Source organism: Penicillium concentricum (genome assembly GCF_028827145.1).
Source record: "Penicillium concentricum strain IBT 3081 chromosome Unknown utg000002l_segment0_segment0, whole genome shotgun sequence".
Taxonomy (NCBI): Eukaryota; Fungi; Ascomycota; class Eurotiomycetes; order Eurotiales; family Aspergillaceae; genus Penicillium; species Penicillium concentricum.
Window position 1 is genome coordinate 2,001,116 of NW_026622755.1, and position 15,889 is coordinate 2,017,004.

General features: G+C 49.2%; 4 protein-coding genes across 4 annotated transcripts; all 4 read left to right on the forward strand.

Annotated features, from left to right (window-relative positions):
* Positions 1-2,403: 2,403 nt before the first annotated feature.
* On the forward strand, positions 2,404-6,935 carry pex6 (AAA family ATPase peroxin 6; the record flags this gene model as incomplete). Its single annotated transcript, XM_056722061.1, has 3 exons — positions 2,404-2,593; positions 2,660-6,401; positions 6,482-6,935. The coding sequence occupies 3 exons, from the start codon at positions 2,404-2,406 to the stop codon at positions 6,933-6,935; spliced, it is 4,386 nt and encodes a 1,461-aa protein (XP_056578311.1).
* Positions 6,936-9,037: 2,102 nt separating this feature from the next.
* N7517_004332 (uncharacterized protein) lies at positions 9,038-10,213 on the forward strand (the record flags this gene model as incomplete). Its single annotated transcript, XM_056722062.1, has 1 exon — positions 9,038-10,213. One exon carries the CDS (start codon positions 9,038-9,040, stop codon positions 10,211-10,213), a length of 1,176 nt encoding a protein of 391 aa, XP_056578312.1.
* A 1,147-nt stretch (positions 10,214-11,360) lies between these two features.
* On the forward strand, positions 11,361-13,676 carry N7517_004333 (GABA permease GabA; the record flags this gene model as incomplete). The annotated part of the gene is made up of 15 exons (XM_056722063.1): positions 11,361-11,446; positions 11,497-11,530; positions 11,589-11,658; positions 11,725-11,966; positions 12,022-12,136; positions 12,187-12,265; positions 12,317-12,351; positions 12,401-12,429; positions 12,479-12,536; positions 12,589-12,790; positions 12,844-12,921; positions 12,982-13,110; positions 13,160-13,307; positions 13,371-13,449; positions 13,507-13,676. 15 exons carry the CDS (start codon positions 11,361-11,363, stop codon positions 13,674-13,676), a joined length of 1,554 nt encoding a protein of 517 aa, XP_056578313.1.
* A 404-nt stretch (positions 13,677-14,080) lies between these two features.
* Positions 14,081-15,539, forward strand: N7517_004334 (questin oxidase family protein; the record flags this gene model as incomplete). Its single annotated transcript, XM_056722064.1, has 4 exons — positions 14,081-14,287; positions 14,373-14,518; positions 14,580-14,707; positions 14,773-15,539. 4 exons carry the CDS (start codon positions 14,081-14,083, stop codon positions 15,537-15,539), a joined length of 1,248 nt encoding a protein of 415 aa, XP_056578314.1.
* Between the last annotated feature and the right edge of the window lie 350 nt (positions 15,540-15,889).

The window sequence follows — 15,889 nt, forward strand, 5'->3', positions numbered from 1 at the left end:
GTCGAGTCAGAGATGTAAGCCTCGATTTGATGCGGATTGTCTCCGTTTCGTATATAACAGGACCGCTTCTCTTAAATATCGACCAAGGCTGATTAAAATCGACACACTTGACCAACTATGAGGCCCTGGAGATATATCACGATAGCGATCGTCTGGTAGTCTCTAGATGAACATGCACTCCTAATCCAACGTGTCGCGGGGGTCGGAAGACTTCAAAGCGGGGTTCGACGCAGGGAGGATCAAATACACTGGCACAAATGGGTTTTAATCGAACGATAGCGATATCCGAAGACGAAATGGGTTTTAATCGAACGATAGCGATATCCGAAGACGAAATGAATTCCCCGGATTCCAAGTGAGAGATGAGATACCAAGATTGGGGGTTCCAAGCGGTGAGCCCCACTAAATATGAAATCTGTGAAATCCTTAGACTGAAGGCGAGCAAAATATTGAAAATGAAGAATAAACCCGAAGATGATGGGGGAATAAGCGGATCAAGAGAAAGCAGAGAGGCTCTCATTGCGTGTTGGATGTCTGCCTGATAGACGAAGACGCTAACACCGAAATGGTATAGACTGTGATGGGCTGAGCACATTCTACACAGTGTGATTGGCCATGAAAGGAGTTTGTATGGTAAACAAATAACGGTAATCAAATAGGCCCGCCTTGTACGTGGTTCCCGCGTGGCCCCTAGCGGGTATCGTACCGTTTCTCCACCGGTTCCACTGGATTCTTAAAATGGAAACTCAAGATTAGAACCTTGGAATCTCCAAAGAGCCTCAGTCCAGGCAACATTTTTTCTCTCATCTTTTGAAGTTCAAATTCTCTACTCCGTATTTAGGTCCTAGCCTACTAGGTAGACATAAAAAGGAGTTTGATTTTCAGGTTTACGTCACCTACCAGGATCATGCCATAAAGAATCCCGGGAAAAATCAGGACGCTTATTGGCATGGGGTCTTAGCCCCCCCCCCCCCCAATTGACCGGCAAACAAAAGGGTCTCCCCCAACAGCCAGAAAAAACCGAGTTCCAAGGTTATTCTTTAGAACCATATCTAAGCCGAACTCGTTCTAGACTAATATTAATAATGCTACTCCATATTTTCTGGTTGATTCCACGCCAAATACGAGCTGCACATGTGTACTTGAGCCTCCTATCACCGCTTCTACTTTGAACGGTCCAATAATAGTTGGTCCTTCTCAGCTTGCGTCGGAGGAAAACGCGTCCGTTGGCAGTTTTCCTGTGCTGATCGGACTCGTATCGTGCCAAGTGGCAATCACTCCCAACTCCGCCCCCGTCTGACTCCTCTTCCCCGGTGCACAGCCCAGTCTATCAAAAAGGACCAGCCTTCCAAAGAGTATAATAATGCTTGAGTATGGTGTTTGTAGCTTCCATTGACTTTACACTGTCCCTGAAATCATTAGTATCTGCAACCGCCCAACCTTATTAGAATCCTATATAGTTCATTGATATGCTACCCACATCCATGACTATATCATCTCGTAGCTGAGCTCTGCAATGGCTCTAGACCATGGGATTGGTATGAAAGTATATTCCCCTGGCCATCCGGGGAACGCGATCAGCCAACAGCGTTTTATTGCCTTGCCGGAATGTGCCTCATCACCATCTTTGGCGCGCCCGTCATCGGCCTGACTATTCCAGGCTACGATATTATTATCTTGAAATGCAACTGCCTAGCAAGTTTCTCTAGTCGTCTGCTAAATAATGCCGAGCATCTGCGGGAAAATCTACATGGTATGAATGAGTCTGCCTGGATCATCGCGAGAGTTGCTAAATATATATTTCCAAGGAACCCATCTGGCCAAATTTGTTTCAACAGAATATCATGATCAAGTCCCCAAATATAAGCTTATGTTCGCTCAGATTAATTAAAACCTCGGGAAGCAATTGGATCCCCGAATGATGTCAGTCATTTGGAGCCGGGGAAGGGTTTGTTCTACACGCTATCACAAGCAGACAACCCTCAATGGAGTTAGAGCACGCTTGAGACTGAGATCGGACTGGGAGAAATACACCAATATACACTTGACTATTGCGGCAACCTTGTTGATTTAAGAAAAGTGCAGAACTATAATGTATACATACGTATATATCCTCTTTATTCTATTCATAAGTACGGAGTCCTCCCCGGCTGATTGAACCTCGGCTTCGGGATATGGCAGAACGGCGGGCGGTGCCGAGATGCCCGCGTGTTGATTTCCCCCGGATTCTGGATCCGGCGAACCTCGTCTTCTCCCCTCAGTAATTCGCTGAATTTGGCGCGGGATTCTGTACATCTTCTCATGGGCGCCTGTTAAACGGATGATTTGGTGATTGTATTCCGTTCACATCCCCTATCTCGCCCGCTCCCTTTGCCGACGGCAACCGAACAAGACACCACACCCATGGACTTCGAACAGTATGGGCAGAGCTCCCAGCAGCCTCGACAGCGGAGAAGAAGAGCTGGAAAGCGGCGATTGAACAATAAGACACCCATCGCAGCACGTTTGGCGCTGGATCCCCAGCTGCGTGGGAAGATCGGCATATTATCCGAGGATCTAGCGAATGACCTCTTCCAGCAACAAGCTCTCCAAGGTGAGTGTGAAGCCCCTTAGGCTGTTCTTAATAAGAATGCTAATAGATCCGTCTTTTTCTGACTAGATGTCACTACTTCCGACGATGGAGTGCTTTATGTTGCAATTGCCCCGCATACGCCGACTTATACCTCTGTGGAAGATCAGGCCTGGACGATACTTCCAGTGCGCATCCAGCCCACAGAGAGATCGCCAGTTCCAATGTCACACTCGACCGTGCTATTTCCTGAATCAGCAGACTCACTCCAGCCTTTCCTCCAGGCCTTGGGGAAAGTTGACTTGTCACGCAACTCCCTACAGGCACACCGTTCCGTAGAAATTCGGATTCTGGATGTCGCCCCGATTCACCTCGATACAATCTTTGTGACCGTTGAGAGACATCTCCTCCGCAATCACGATGATGTGCAGAGCAAATTTGGTGGTGGATTCACGAATGCGCAGGGGCCGAATGGACTCTGGGGGAAGGCGGGGAAGTCAGCAGAAGCCAAGAAGTATTCGAAAAGAGCTGCAGCCGATGCCGAACAACGTCTCACTGCAGCAGTTCGTGAAGCATTGGGAGCTCAGCGCATTGTACATACCGGAGACGTGCTGCCCCTTCCACTCCCTTCCCATCCCATAACTCATGCGCCACCACCCCCTGCGCGGATCTCATTCTGCGAGCCTGTTTCGCAAGGCTTGCTGATGTCGACGACAAAGATCGTGCTTGTCCAGGCTCGCCCTCAAGGACTCCGCGCTCAACAAACTGTGCCTTCGAGATCTGCGCTTCTGAAGCAAGTGGCCGAGGACGAAGCTGACGACACTTCCAACGAACAATTTTATTCTGCAGCCGAGGATAAGCCTGGTGAAAGTGGGACAGAAATGGAGGTAACATCAGCTGCCGAGGAGTCAGAAACAGAGGGCTCAGTAGGATCTATGAGTGACTCCTCGGATGATTCTCTGGATGATATGATTTCTCTTAGTGCGCCTGAACTGCCCCAGCCACCATCGGGGGTGATGTCTTCCTTGACTTCGGCTACCCCGAGAGCTGGCGGTCGACGATCAGATGGAATACATACCCCCGGGTCTGTGGCATCGAATTTCACATCGGCCACCATGCGCCCTGGCCGTGGTGGAGGCAAGACCTTCAAGGTGGAAGGTCTGCTGCAACAAGTCCCAAATGAGGTTCTGCACCCACGGCCTCGCGACGATGAAGACGTCGACTCCTTTGTCTTTGTAGATATCAGCACCCTCGCTAAGATCGGATGCTTCTCTGGCGATTGGGTCAGAATCGAAGCCGCCGAGGAGCCTCAGCTGAACATGTTCGCCTCGCTCAAATTTGGAAGTTTCAACGACTCCCCCGAAGACTCAGGCGATTGGCGCCCGGTTAAGATTTTTGGTCTTTCGGGCCTCCCGTCCTCCAAGCCGCGGTATGCCATTAATCACTCAGGTGAACGCCGGTCTAGTATTTCGCAACGTCAACCCACCCGCTTGACCCCTTCGGTTTTCGTCCCTCCGTTGCTTCTTGGTAATATTGAAAACCCCAAGTACCTACGAATTTCTCCGATGACCTTCGCTACCCCTGCTGGCTCTTCCAAACCTGGTCTTTTGCATCATATGAAGAACACTGCTGCTAAGAATCCACCTTTGGCGAAAGAGGTCACGCTGCTCAAGGTTTCCACTCCTCTCTCAATGGATCGGGTCCTTCAACCAGCGCTGTTTGCAGGACTGAAGCAGTACTTTGAGTCACGCCGGCGTATCCTTAAAAGTGGTGATTTGGTCGGAATTAGCGTGGACGAAGGACTTGGCAGAGCGGTGTTCTCTGGCACCGCTGGCGGTGACAGTGCCAGCCAGGAAGAAGATATCACCATTCGGCTGGGTCAAGGTGCCAATGGAAATAATGCTGGAGCCCGCAAAATCGGGGTTGCTTGGTTCCGTGTCGGGCAGGTAGCCCCGACTACTGTAGAGGAGCTGGAGGAGACAGGCGAAGATCAGTGGGGCGGAGTTGCTGTACTTGACCCGGCGACCACGCGCATGGTACAGGCTGGAAGCGACGTGAGCCGAGTTCCCGGCGTGTTGGGTAACGGGTGGGAGTATTGGCTGGGCGTCAAGACGATCCCGAAGAGCATCCATGATGTCCCAATGCCCCATGGAATCGTTGCCGAACCGCCGCAGTCCTTTACCCCATTATTGCAGCAGCGAATCCGTGATTTGATGTCTGCTGCCACAAGCCCACGGGCCATTCAGCTAGGAATGAAGCCTGTCTTTATTCTCCTCAGATCCCAGCAAAGACATATCGGCAAGGCAACCGTCGCAACTCGAGCGTGCTCAGATATTGGCCTCCACACATTCCCCATCGATGCATACGACATCTTGACGGAAGGCGGCGCGAATGGTGGCGACGTTAAGACCGAAGCATATCTCAAAGCCCGAGCAGAACGGGCTTTCCACTGCGGAGCAAACTGCACCGCACTGCTGATCAGGCATATCGAGGTTCTAACCGCTGATCGCATTGTCACGGCAATGGCCGATATCTTGAACGATGCGAGAGTTGTCATTGCTACCACCACTGATGTTGAAACTATCCCGGAAGGTATCCGCAGCCTCATCACCCATGAGTTCGAGATGGGTGCTCCGGAGGAGAAAGAACGTGAAGGCATTCTGCGAAATGCCGTCGCGGAGCGCAGTATCAGACTGTCTGCGGACGTGGAATTGGGCACCATTGCTCTGAAGACCGCAGCTCTTGTCGCAGGAGATCTGGTTGACGTCGTGGAACGAGCTGCCGGGGCGAGAACAGCTCGCCTCGAAAGTCTGGCCGAGGCTAGCAAGAAGCTTTCCGGCTCGGAGGTCTTTGTTAGAGACGTCCTGCTGGCAGGAGGCGACGGTGCACGAGGTGTTACCAAGGCAGACTTTGACACTGCTGTAGAAGCTGCGCGGAAGAACTTTGCCGATTCGATCGGTGCACCCAAGATTCCAAACGTTGGCTGGGATGATGTTGGTGGTTTGACTAATGTTAAGGATGCCTTGGTTGAGACAATTCAGCTGCCTCTTGAACGGCCCGAGCTCTTCGCCAAGGGCATGAAGAAGCGCAGTGGTATCTTGTTCTATGGCCCACCCGGCACCGGCAAGACCCTGCTTGCCAAGGCCATTGCCACCGAGTTCTCTCTCAACTTCTTCTCCGTTAAGGGCCCCGAACTGCTTAATATGTACATCGGTGAATCCGAGGCAAACGTGCGCCGGGTATTCCAGCGCGCTCGGGATGCTCGTCCCTGCGTTGTGTTCTTTGATGAGCTGGATTCTGTTGCCCCCAAACGTGGTAACCAGGGAGACAGCGGTGGTGTTATGGACCGTATTGTTAGTCAGCTGCTCGCAGAGCTGGATGGAATGAACGGCGGCGAGGAGAATAGCGGTGGAGTTTTCGTCATTGGCGCGACTAATCGTCCTGATCTGCTTGACACTGCACTTCTCCGCCCTGGTCGCTTCGACAAGATGCTCTACCTGGGCGTGTCAGATACACACAGGAAGCAGGCGACTATCCTTGAGGCTCTAACGCGAAAATTCGCTCTCAACCCCGATGTCTCGCTTGACCGCGTAGCAGAACAGCTTCCCTTGACATATACTGGTGCTGATCTGTATGCACTCTGCTCTGATGCCATGCTAAAAGCTATCACCCGAAAGGCCACCGCGGTCGACGACAAGATCAAGACTTTGCCAAATGGTCCCGTCAGCACTGCTTGGTTCTTTGACCATCTTGCCACGAAGGAGGATGTGAATGTGACGGTAACCGAGGAGGATTTCCTGTCTGCTCAAGGGGAGCTTGTGCCAAGTGTTAGGTATGTTAATTCCACCTCCCATCCTACCCTACCTCTTGTCTCTCCTCTTGGTGAAATACCATGATACTAATCTCTCGCAGTGCCAAGGAGCTCGAACACTTCGAGCGTATCCGTCAAACCTTCGAAGCAGTGGACAAGTCAAAGCAAGATCCCGCCGCTGCCGCGCCACAGACAATCGCAGAGGCAATGGAGGCATTCAATTTGGGCGGCTCGGCTACACTAGAAGAGGCACCGGCCACGAATGGTGACAGCCACGGAGCTGGGAGTATTCACGGCCGTATCAAAGGCCTGAACAAATGGTCAGGCAACGGTGTCCGCAGCGCCAGCGGCCAGTCAACAACCAGCAGCAAAGGCAAAGGAAAGAGCATCAGCAAGAAGGGAAAGGGGTCCCGCACTGGTGCGGAATCTGATGGATCTGTTGATGGTGACGATGAGGATATGGCAGGTGGTGCCAATGCCAAAGATGACGAAGACGAGGATGATTACATCGTTCGGACTGATCACTTGATGAACCGCATGGAGGAGGTTGAATAGAAAGTCTGGCACAGACATTTTAACGTGCTGGCATTGTTCAGCTGGCCGACCAGCCGGCCTTTGTATCTACTAGCTGATTTGATATACCAATTGTTTATCTGTACATTTTTAATTTCTTTCTGCTATTACGTTTTTGGCCTTATCACCCTATGAAATAATTTTATAGATTCCGGTCTTCAGTAGATAAAAAGCTAAGGACGTCCTCTATTCGGATCCCGAACTAATATTAACTTAAGATCCCAGAAGCGAAGTTTTAGTAGCGCCCTAGTAATTGGAAGTCTCGGCTCCAGAATCCATCATTAGTCACAAAAGGAGAGCGAAGGAAGCCCTATGTCACTAGAGCGATTAATGACTGTGGCAACGTTGGAAGAGGAAGCAGGCCATGACTCCAGCTCCGCTTGGCCTCTATCTGAGACTATCTCCGTAGCACCATGATTTGGTGTGTTAAAAACTTGATTCCGCGACCTAGTCATCAGGGATGTCAACAGAGCAATACCCCACAAGGTCCCCAAATTTAATTAAGCTCCCTGGATCCCCAACCGATTAATAGTATTTGAAAATCGGTTGTTTCCCCCAAGGTCGGCTCGGGCCGGTCCGGAGTACTATGATTGTGTGAATGGAGTACCTACTGGACCGTGTCTTTGTGATACTGACATTATATTGATGAGCCCAGTCCTGCCATGCCCTTGTGAGTGGGCACTCTATTCTAGTCATATATGAAAATTTCCTGTGTGTCTGCCTTCGTGGATAAGAGCGTTGACAGGGTGGGACCTCACTGAATGTGCTCCATGACTCAACTTGAAGGCCCAGTGGTTGGATAGATCCTTACCTGGAAAGTGAGTACCTTTGTCCATCAAGGTTACCTCATGACCAATCGGGCTGCCCGGGGCGACTTTCGACCATGTCCCCTGTTCGCCTGACGCCGGCAGTGTTAGCTGTATAAAGCAGCAGGCTCCAGGCTAAGAGCTGAGATCCAGCGCCGAATCTCACCACGCCCCTGCTCAGCACGAGAGTCTTATATCCTTGCCCGCTAGTAGCAGCCAGGATCAAGCCCGCTGCTTCCCAACATATCAATATCTTTATTTCCCAGAGGATTAGCGCCTGCCACCTTCCCATTTACACCAAATACCCTTCCAGTATTCCTGCGTGAGTTTCAAAAGGTAAACATTTCCACATTTCACACTGTCGTTCGTGAGTCTTCCATTCGTCCGCTAAAAATTTCTTGCGGCAGTGGCGGCACCTCACCTGTACACAACCGCGCCTGTGTGCGGAACGTTGCTGGTTTGGGATATCTTTACCACAGCTGCGGCAAGGCAGGCCTCCCAGTTGTACCAGGTGGTATCCATGACCGCCAGTGATCGAGCACCTCTGGACGATTGACCAACTGAGAGCGGCAATTCGAACAGCAAACTGTGTGTCGTGCGGAGAGCTCCGTTGACATATATTTATACCCATAATGGAACGTATCTGCGTCGGCTGCATGCGATGGAACCAGGCTTACTGGTCATGGCCTTCAGGATACACTTCATCGGATATTAGTTTCCTTGTATCACTAGACTGTGAATATGCCTTGGTAAAAACTCTTGCTAACCTTTCATTTTTGGGGCGTGCTGGATGTGGGCAAGCTGTAACTATTTGTTTATTAGCAACAGTAGATTTTCTTTGGACTTCTCTTCACAGTAGACTCACTTTTAGATAGAGAGTATAGACACCCTCTCGCGTTGTAACAGTATCAGGGTAATATTCGACATTCTTAGCCACTGCTTCAAGAAGCGCGACGGTGCAGTATGACCTCCGGCTCGGTCTTGTCAGCCAGTCTCGTACTTTCCACTTCGGTCTCACCACAAATTGGGGGTTTGTTGTCTCTTTCTTCTCGGCTCTTCTCACATTTTCTTACATTTTCTCTCCACATCTTCCTTCTCAATCTCTTCCAATCAACTTTCCATCCATCTCTGAAGGTTTGTTATCATCCAGAGCTTTTATCATATCATCAACTGACAGGGCATGGCACTGATAGGTTTCTTCCATTCGTTCACCGTGCGTTCCTCCAAGGACTTCTTTTATTGCCGTCTTTCCCGTGAATTGCATGCTGTCCCGCCAGAATGAATATCACGCTGAACACGGAGCAGCTGTCTAAGGGACGGGCTCTTGCCAACAGCTGGGAGCCCGCACAGCTGCTGAAAATGCTTGCGAAGAACCCCCGTACCATGAAAAACGGACCCCTTGATTTTGAGGAGGGACATGTGCCGGAGATGCTCAGGTTCAAGGAGGAGGGCACGAAGGGCTTTGGAAATTTGAGCGGTCTCCCGAACGAAATCGTGGACACGATTGTCAACATATTGGACATGCCTAGTGCTATAAGTCTGTCATACGTCAACAGCACTGCGAACTTCTTTGTTCGGAAAAGCCCCGTGTCATTTCTGAGGCAATGGGCTCCCGGCCTGCCGAAGCTTCTCAAACAGACCCGGATCCAGAAGCATTGGACCATTCGTGAGCTCAGGGACGCAATTCGCCGTGAGAACTGCGTGGTATGCGGTGACTTATGTGTTCAACTCTATCTTCCTACGATGGAGCGTATCTGCCATCCCTGCATGCACGACAACCATGCATACTGGTGCCTTCCCGTGGAACAGGCAGCCTTGATTTTCGGCCTTGACCTACCTGATGTCATCAATTCTCACACCATGTACCTGCCGAGGCTGAGCAGGAATGGCTTTGATTTGGGAGAGTTTGGCGCCTGGGTTGTTCCTGTCAAAGTGGCGCTGACCAGAGCCCTGCAGCTGTATGGCACCCGCAAGGCCATTAAGCGCGCAGCGGAGGGCATCATGTCAGGCATTGACGAAGCTGAAGAACATGACATCTCTGACGACGGTGAATTTGTGGTCGAAAATCAAAATGACATTTATCGCGCTGCTTCCTTGTCCACCCACTCTGCCCCACTGCGTTCGCTTGGCTTATTAGAAAGGCCTCAAATGCATATTTACCATCATGACGTTATCTGCCAGGTGCCTGTTGTCACTGGGAATACACGCAAGGTTCTTCAGTTGTGCCGTGGTTGCACTGCCATGCTCACACACACCAAGTTGAAAGACATTCACGAGAGTCATATGAAGATGATGGGACTTGACCCCGAACTCGACAGGTTTGAGCGAGGGTTTAAAATCTACCGTCGCGCGTTTCGTGTGCGGACTGAGGCCGAGATGGTCAACCATATTCGAACCGAGTGCGTTGGGGGTTGGATCCTGATGTGTGATGAGCGTCAGAATGAGAAGGCATAGGTGGCTCGCCCCGGATGGGAGACTTCATGCCAGTCAGGCATAATTTCTAAAACGTTCGGTTGCGATGGATGGGAGTTGGGGGAACAGTGGGGCAAGGGGGGCTCTTTTGGGGTCATACAACTGTGTTCGCTGAAACGAGCCATAACCCATTTGAACAATGAAAGGTTGGAAAATTTGAGGATCTAAATTTCCACATATGATGTCAAGTTCTGGTTTGGGAGGTGGGAGGGTGAACTATGTATGTATTTTCGCAGTAACAATGAAAGTGTGTGGCAACTGGTTTCCTTTGTTCTATGTACACTTCCAGAGTCATTCTGGTTTGCTATTTCTTTCCTTTTAGGCCGGATATTTTTTTAGTTCTGGGTGGAGTAAGTTGAAATACCCCTAGCAAAATACACAGATACTCGGATATAGGGGATACACTCGGAGCAGGAATAGGAATATGGTTAAGCTCAAGCCCGGAAAGTTTTATATCTTTCTGCGGATACTGATAGATGATCTATCATATGGATAAGAACATTCCGGTGAAGAAGATATCTTTACATAGGAGTATTTGTCTCCAGAGATAGGAAGGTTTGCGGCCCACTGCTCCACACCCAAATCCCTCGGCCCAATTCACTGAAACAGGGAGACCGTACAATATTACAGTCAAGCCAGTATTAGCCAAGCCCTTGAACATAATATATCTTCATTTATCACGCACATTACTATATTTTTGAATTTATCCGCCTCCAAGGATCGTCCATTTCCCCTTCCCCCCGCGTGCCTTGTGGGTCCCCGGGGCGAGTCCCAACCAATGATACGTCGATTAATGCATAAGCTCTGGGGCTGCCGCCGCAAGCCATGGATCGTCAGTCCGCGACTATCCAAGGATCAACAAGGCCCTCGATGATCTCGCAGCTTGTGACTGGCTGAAATCGCCGTTCTCGGTCCGCCGAGCCATTCACAAACACGGCTGGTTATCGCCTCGTGTCTTCTATACCCCAAATTCGTTACATAACACTTCTCCGTACTCGGTTTCCCCCGCGTGGGCCCTGGAGAAGTAAAGATTGCGATATTTGAGCTGTCGTCATGTCATTCGGCTGCTTAAGATGCCTGTTCTGCCTTGTCTGGCATTTTTCTCTTCATCCCTTGGTACATAATCGCCATGGACAAAGACGAATACAATAATGATGATGCTCAGCTGGCCCAGATGGGCCATAAGTCTGAGCTGAAGCGAAACTTCTCATTGATGTATGTGTTGCAATTGACCATTTCGGGATTATGCTAACCTCTTCGTGAAGATCGATGCTGGGTCTTGCTTTTGCCATTCTAAATGTACGTGATGCGACCGGCATATCAAATTTCATAAGAATCAACAATTGACATTGGATAGTCATGGACCGCTTTGTCGGCAAGTTTGTCGCTCAGCTTGCCCTCGGGAGGCAGCACTAGTATCGTCTGGGGTATGTATTCGCTCGGCTCTCTGTCCAATTCTCAAAGCCCAGTGCTGATACGAGTCTCAATAATAGGTCTCGTTACAGCAGGAATCTGTAATTTATGCATGGCAACCTCCCTAGCCGAGTTCCTTTCTGCATACCCTACCGCTGGAGGGCAATATCATTGGGTCGCTGTGACTTCGTGGAGAAAATGGATGCCAATTCTTTCCTGGATTACGGGATGGGTCAACTGCTCTGGCTGGGTTGCGCTGGTCGCAACTGGTGGTCTTTTGGGCAGCCAGCTCATTCAGGGTGTGATCTCTCTCATGAACCCGGTAGGTTACTCTAGGCTACAGTATTGATATATACGTGGCTGACCTTCAAATCCAGAGCTACAACCCCCAGCGCTGGCACCAATTCCTCATCTACATCGGCTACAACATCGTTGCCTTCCTCATCAATGCCTTTATGAACAACCTTCTGCCTTATGTCACCAAGGGCGCTTGTGAGATACTATATTTCTAGCTGTCGGAGATCTTCTACTAATTCCCCCAGTCATCTGGTCTCTGACAGGATTTGCCGTCATTTGCATCACCGTACTTGCATGTGCTTCACCGGATTATAACTCTGCAGAGTACGTATCTACTCGACCGTTCCCTAGAATAAAAAAACTAATTACGAACAGATTTGTCTTCACGGATTTTATTAATACAACAGGGTGTAAGTTTCCCCTATCGTTATCTTCTGTTTCTTGAACTGACTCTTGTAGGGCCTGATGGAGTTGCATGGTTGCTTGGGGTATGTCGTTTGATACAAAAATTCTTGAGTAAATCTAACATATTCATAGCTTCTGCAAGGCGGTCTTGGTGTTACTGGCTTTGATGGCGTCGCCCACATGATCGAAGGTAGCTCCAAAAGGTTGCATTCGATCATAGATCTGAGGCTAACAGACTACAGAAATTCCCAATCCCTCGATCGAGGGACCCAAGATCATGATTGCCTGTGTTGCTATCGGTACCGTTACTGGAACAATCTTCCTGGTTGTACTGCTCTTCGTGGCTGGCGATATCAACAAAATCATTGACTCTGCGGCAACTCCGCTCCTTGCGATTTTGAAGAATGCCACTTCGAGCAATGCAGGTGCTATCTGTCTCTTGATGTAGGTTTCACTTCTCTTCCACCGCTTTCTTGTTGTACTGACACCTTGTCAAGCTTCCCACTAGTTTGTGTTTTGTTCGCTGCAACCGCTATTATGACCACTAGCAGTCGCATGATCTATGCCTTCGCACGGTACGTTATTATTGGCATTCCAGTTTCCAACCCTGGCCATTATACTGATAGTAGCTACAGTGATGGCGGCCTCCCTGCATCTCCAATTTTCTCTCGCGTTCATAACAAACTACAGGTTCCTTTGAACTCGCTATATCTCAATCTAGCTCTCGTGACTATCTTCGGTTGTATCTTCTTGGGCTCATCCAGGTAAGAATACGTACAACACGTTACCTTGGATAGTACTAACGTCTCTAAGCGCTTTCAACGCTATTGTGTCGGCATCAGTGGTACTGCTCGATATCTCATATGGAATGCCAATTGCAGTGAACTGCTGTCGAGGAAGGAGAATGCTACCCGAGCGCTCATTCAAACTGCCCGAAATCGTTGGCTGGACCCTCAACATCGTATGCCATCTCCCCTTGCGGCTTCAGTGAAACGATTACCTTATTGACTCAAAAATTTCTTAGATCTCGTTGGCGTACATTTCCCTGACCACTATTCTTTTCCTTTTCCCCCCTGACTTGCCTGCCACTGGTAGCAACATGAGTGAGTTGGCTTTCTCTTTTTGTGATGCCAAAGCATGAAGCTAATTCGATGTGACAGATTACTGTGTTGCAGCTTTTGGTATTGTCTTTGTCATTTCCACCATCCAGTGGATTGTAGATGGACGCAAAAATTTCGTCGGTCCCCGTATCCAAGTGGAAGTCTTCAATGGAGAGGTCGGTACTCAGCCAGAGCAGCCGATTCCTTTCGTTGAACAGCATAAGAAATAAATCTTCCAACCGCCAGGATTGATTATTATTACATATGATGTAACTTGATAGCACAAAATCTAGATTTTTCAAATAGAATTCCTCGCAATCCAGATAATTATGAAATACGACGCAAAACGATACGAGTTTCCATATTTGACACGCCTCTGCCTTACACCGAAAGTATTTACCTATCCTAATTGTCATTCTCTATCAAAGGGGTGGTTTTGTATATTTGCATCTTTCTGAAGCAAGCGGAGTAGTAGGTGGAAGTCATCTGACTCCAGCCCAACCAGATTCATCAGTTATCATGTGACCAGATTGATAACCCCAAATTTCCCTACGTCATATCAACTTACGATGCACGTGATGGCTTCCCAACAATCCCATCCAAATAACTACACACGGTTTCACCCATCAGCACTATGTTTACTGTTCGGTGGCCATCATTGCCGTCGTTTGGATTGTTCTCATCCTCGCCTACCCAAGCGATTGATCTTCCCCCGGTCAACGTCCATGAAACCGAGACAGCCCAAGACAAGCCGGGCCGGGCATTCAAGCACCTACTGAAATTGAACCATGTCGAGAACTCGCTGTTTGACCGTCGAAACTTCCCTAATCAGTTAATACACGTGAGTGATTTGTATTGCCTTGGTAACATGAGGTTGCTATGTATGCATTCCTCGTCATTGGTCCATGACATTGACCTGCTCGCAGCTCTTGAGCTCCTCCCTTTTGCAAGGCGCAGACGCCGATACCTTAGGCCGGATATATGAGAAGGAAGTGTCTGATCTGGTCAAATGGAAAGAATCACCGGCAGAAATCACTCCTCTTGACTGGCGAGGCCACCTGGGATGTCGAAGGTAGGTTGCTGGGCTTTCCTCGGCCTTTCTTTCGCCTTCAATCCTCGCTAACTCCAAGCAGCTTTGATCGAGCTTTCTTGGATTTCTTTGAAGATGAAATGGTCAACCTCAGCTATGACTGGAAGGAAGTTGTAGCCGAGTACTTGTTTACCGGCAAAGAGCCCATGTTTGATTCTATAATGGCTTCTCGTATGTTTGCATGCTCCTCGACGAGAGCCTGTGCTTAAATTTGTACCCGCTAACTATCTGCCTAGTTGGATTGCCATTGATCCATCTTGCGTACGCCTTTGAAATGGACAGTCGTGAAATCGCAATGGAAGCACTCGGCCTTGCAGCAGCCTGCCACAATGACATATACAAGTACCCAGAAGACCCTAAACACTCCAAAAACGACGCAACATATGAATCAAAGTCACTCTTTGAAATTCTTGATTTAGTCCGGAAAGATGAGGGATTAGATGGCCTCTTTCCCACTCCCGGCAGCGACAATCTCAATACCCTTTTCGTCAGTCGCAACGCCGTGCTGCTCAACCACTGGAAGGCGTGGAAGATAGAGAATCCAATTGAGCAGTTCCGCGAAAGCCAAGAGCTCGCAGCTGCCTTGCTAGTTGGAACTGCAGTTGATTCGACTGGGCATTACGATTTGTTCTTCGCTTTGAACCTCGCAACCAGCCACGCTGTCCGTGTCATGCTGCCTTTCATCCCTCCCCAGTTCCAAATTTCTCTTATTCGACAATGGTGGTTAACTTGCATTGGTACCTACGTCGCGCAACTGCGGCCCGAGATCAAAATGGACCAAATCCGGGATTATGATCTGAATGGAAAGGACTGGGAGTGGGTTGCTGAGAAAGCTGTCAATGGTGAATTTTTGTCCAATGTGTACTTTGTCACGACCACCAGAGCACTGAAGGAACTGGCCATGACTTGGGGCGATTCCGATAGCTTCCTCTTGAAGGCTGCTGTGCGATTTGTCACTGAGTTCAAAGGTTGGCGGGGTAACTTTATCGGATATGAGCTGTAGGATTTGTTTATATCTTTTCCTCTACACTCAGCTCAAAGATATATATGATCTAATGAATAATTGAAGAAAATATTCTTATTGATGAAAGTTCTTTCACTATGACCTTGGGAGGGGAGTTCAAGTTTGTAGTGATTTATATAATCACGTGACCTTATGTTTACTGTTTGCACTGTTTGCATCTCAGACACACGGGTACAAGATGATCGAGATCACCACTGGCATCAACCAATCTCCTCTAAGCACGACATATTTCTTATGGCCTTGGACAGTCATAAATACTAGACCAGTGTGCTTGCTAGATAATTACCTAGGTCTCTCGCCCTCTTCCCCCTTTTCTTCTGGTCTAGGAG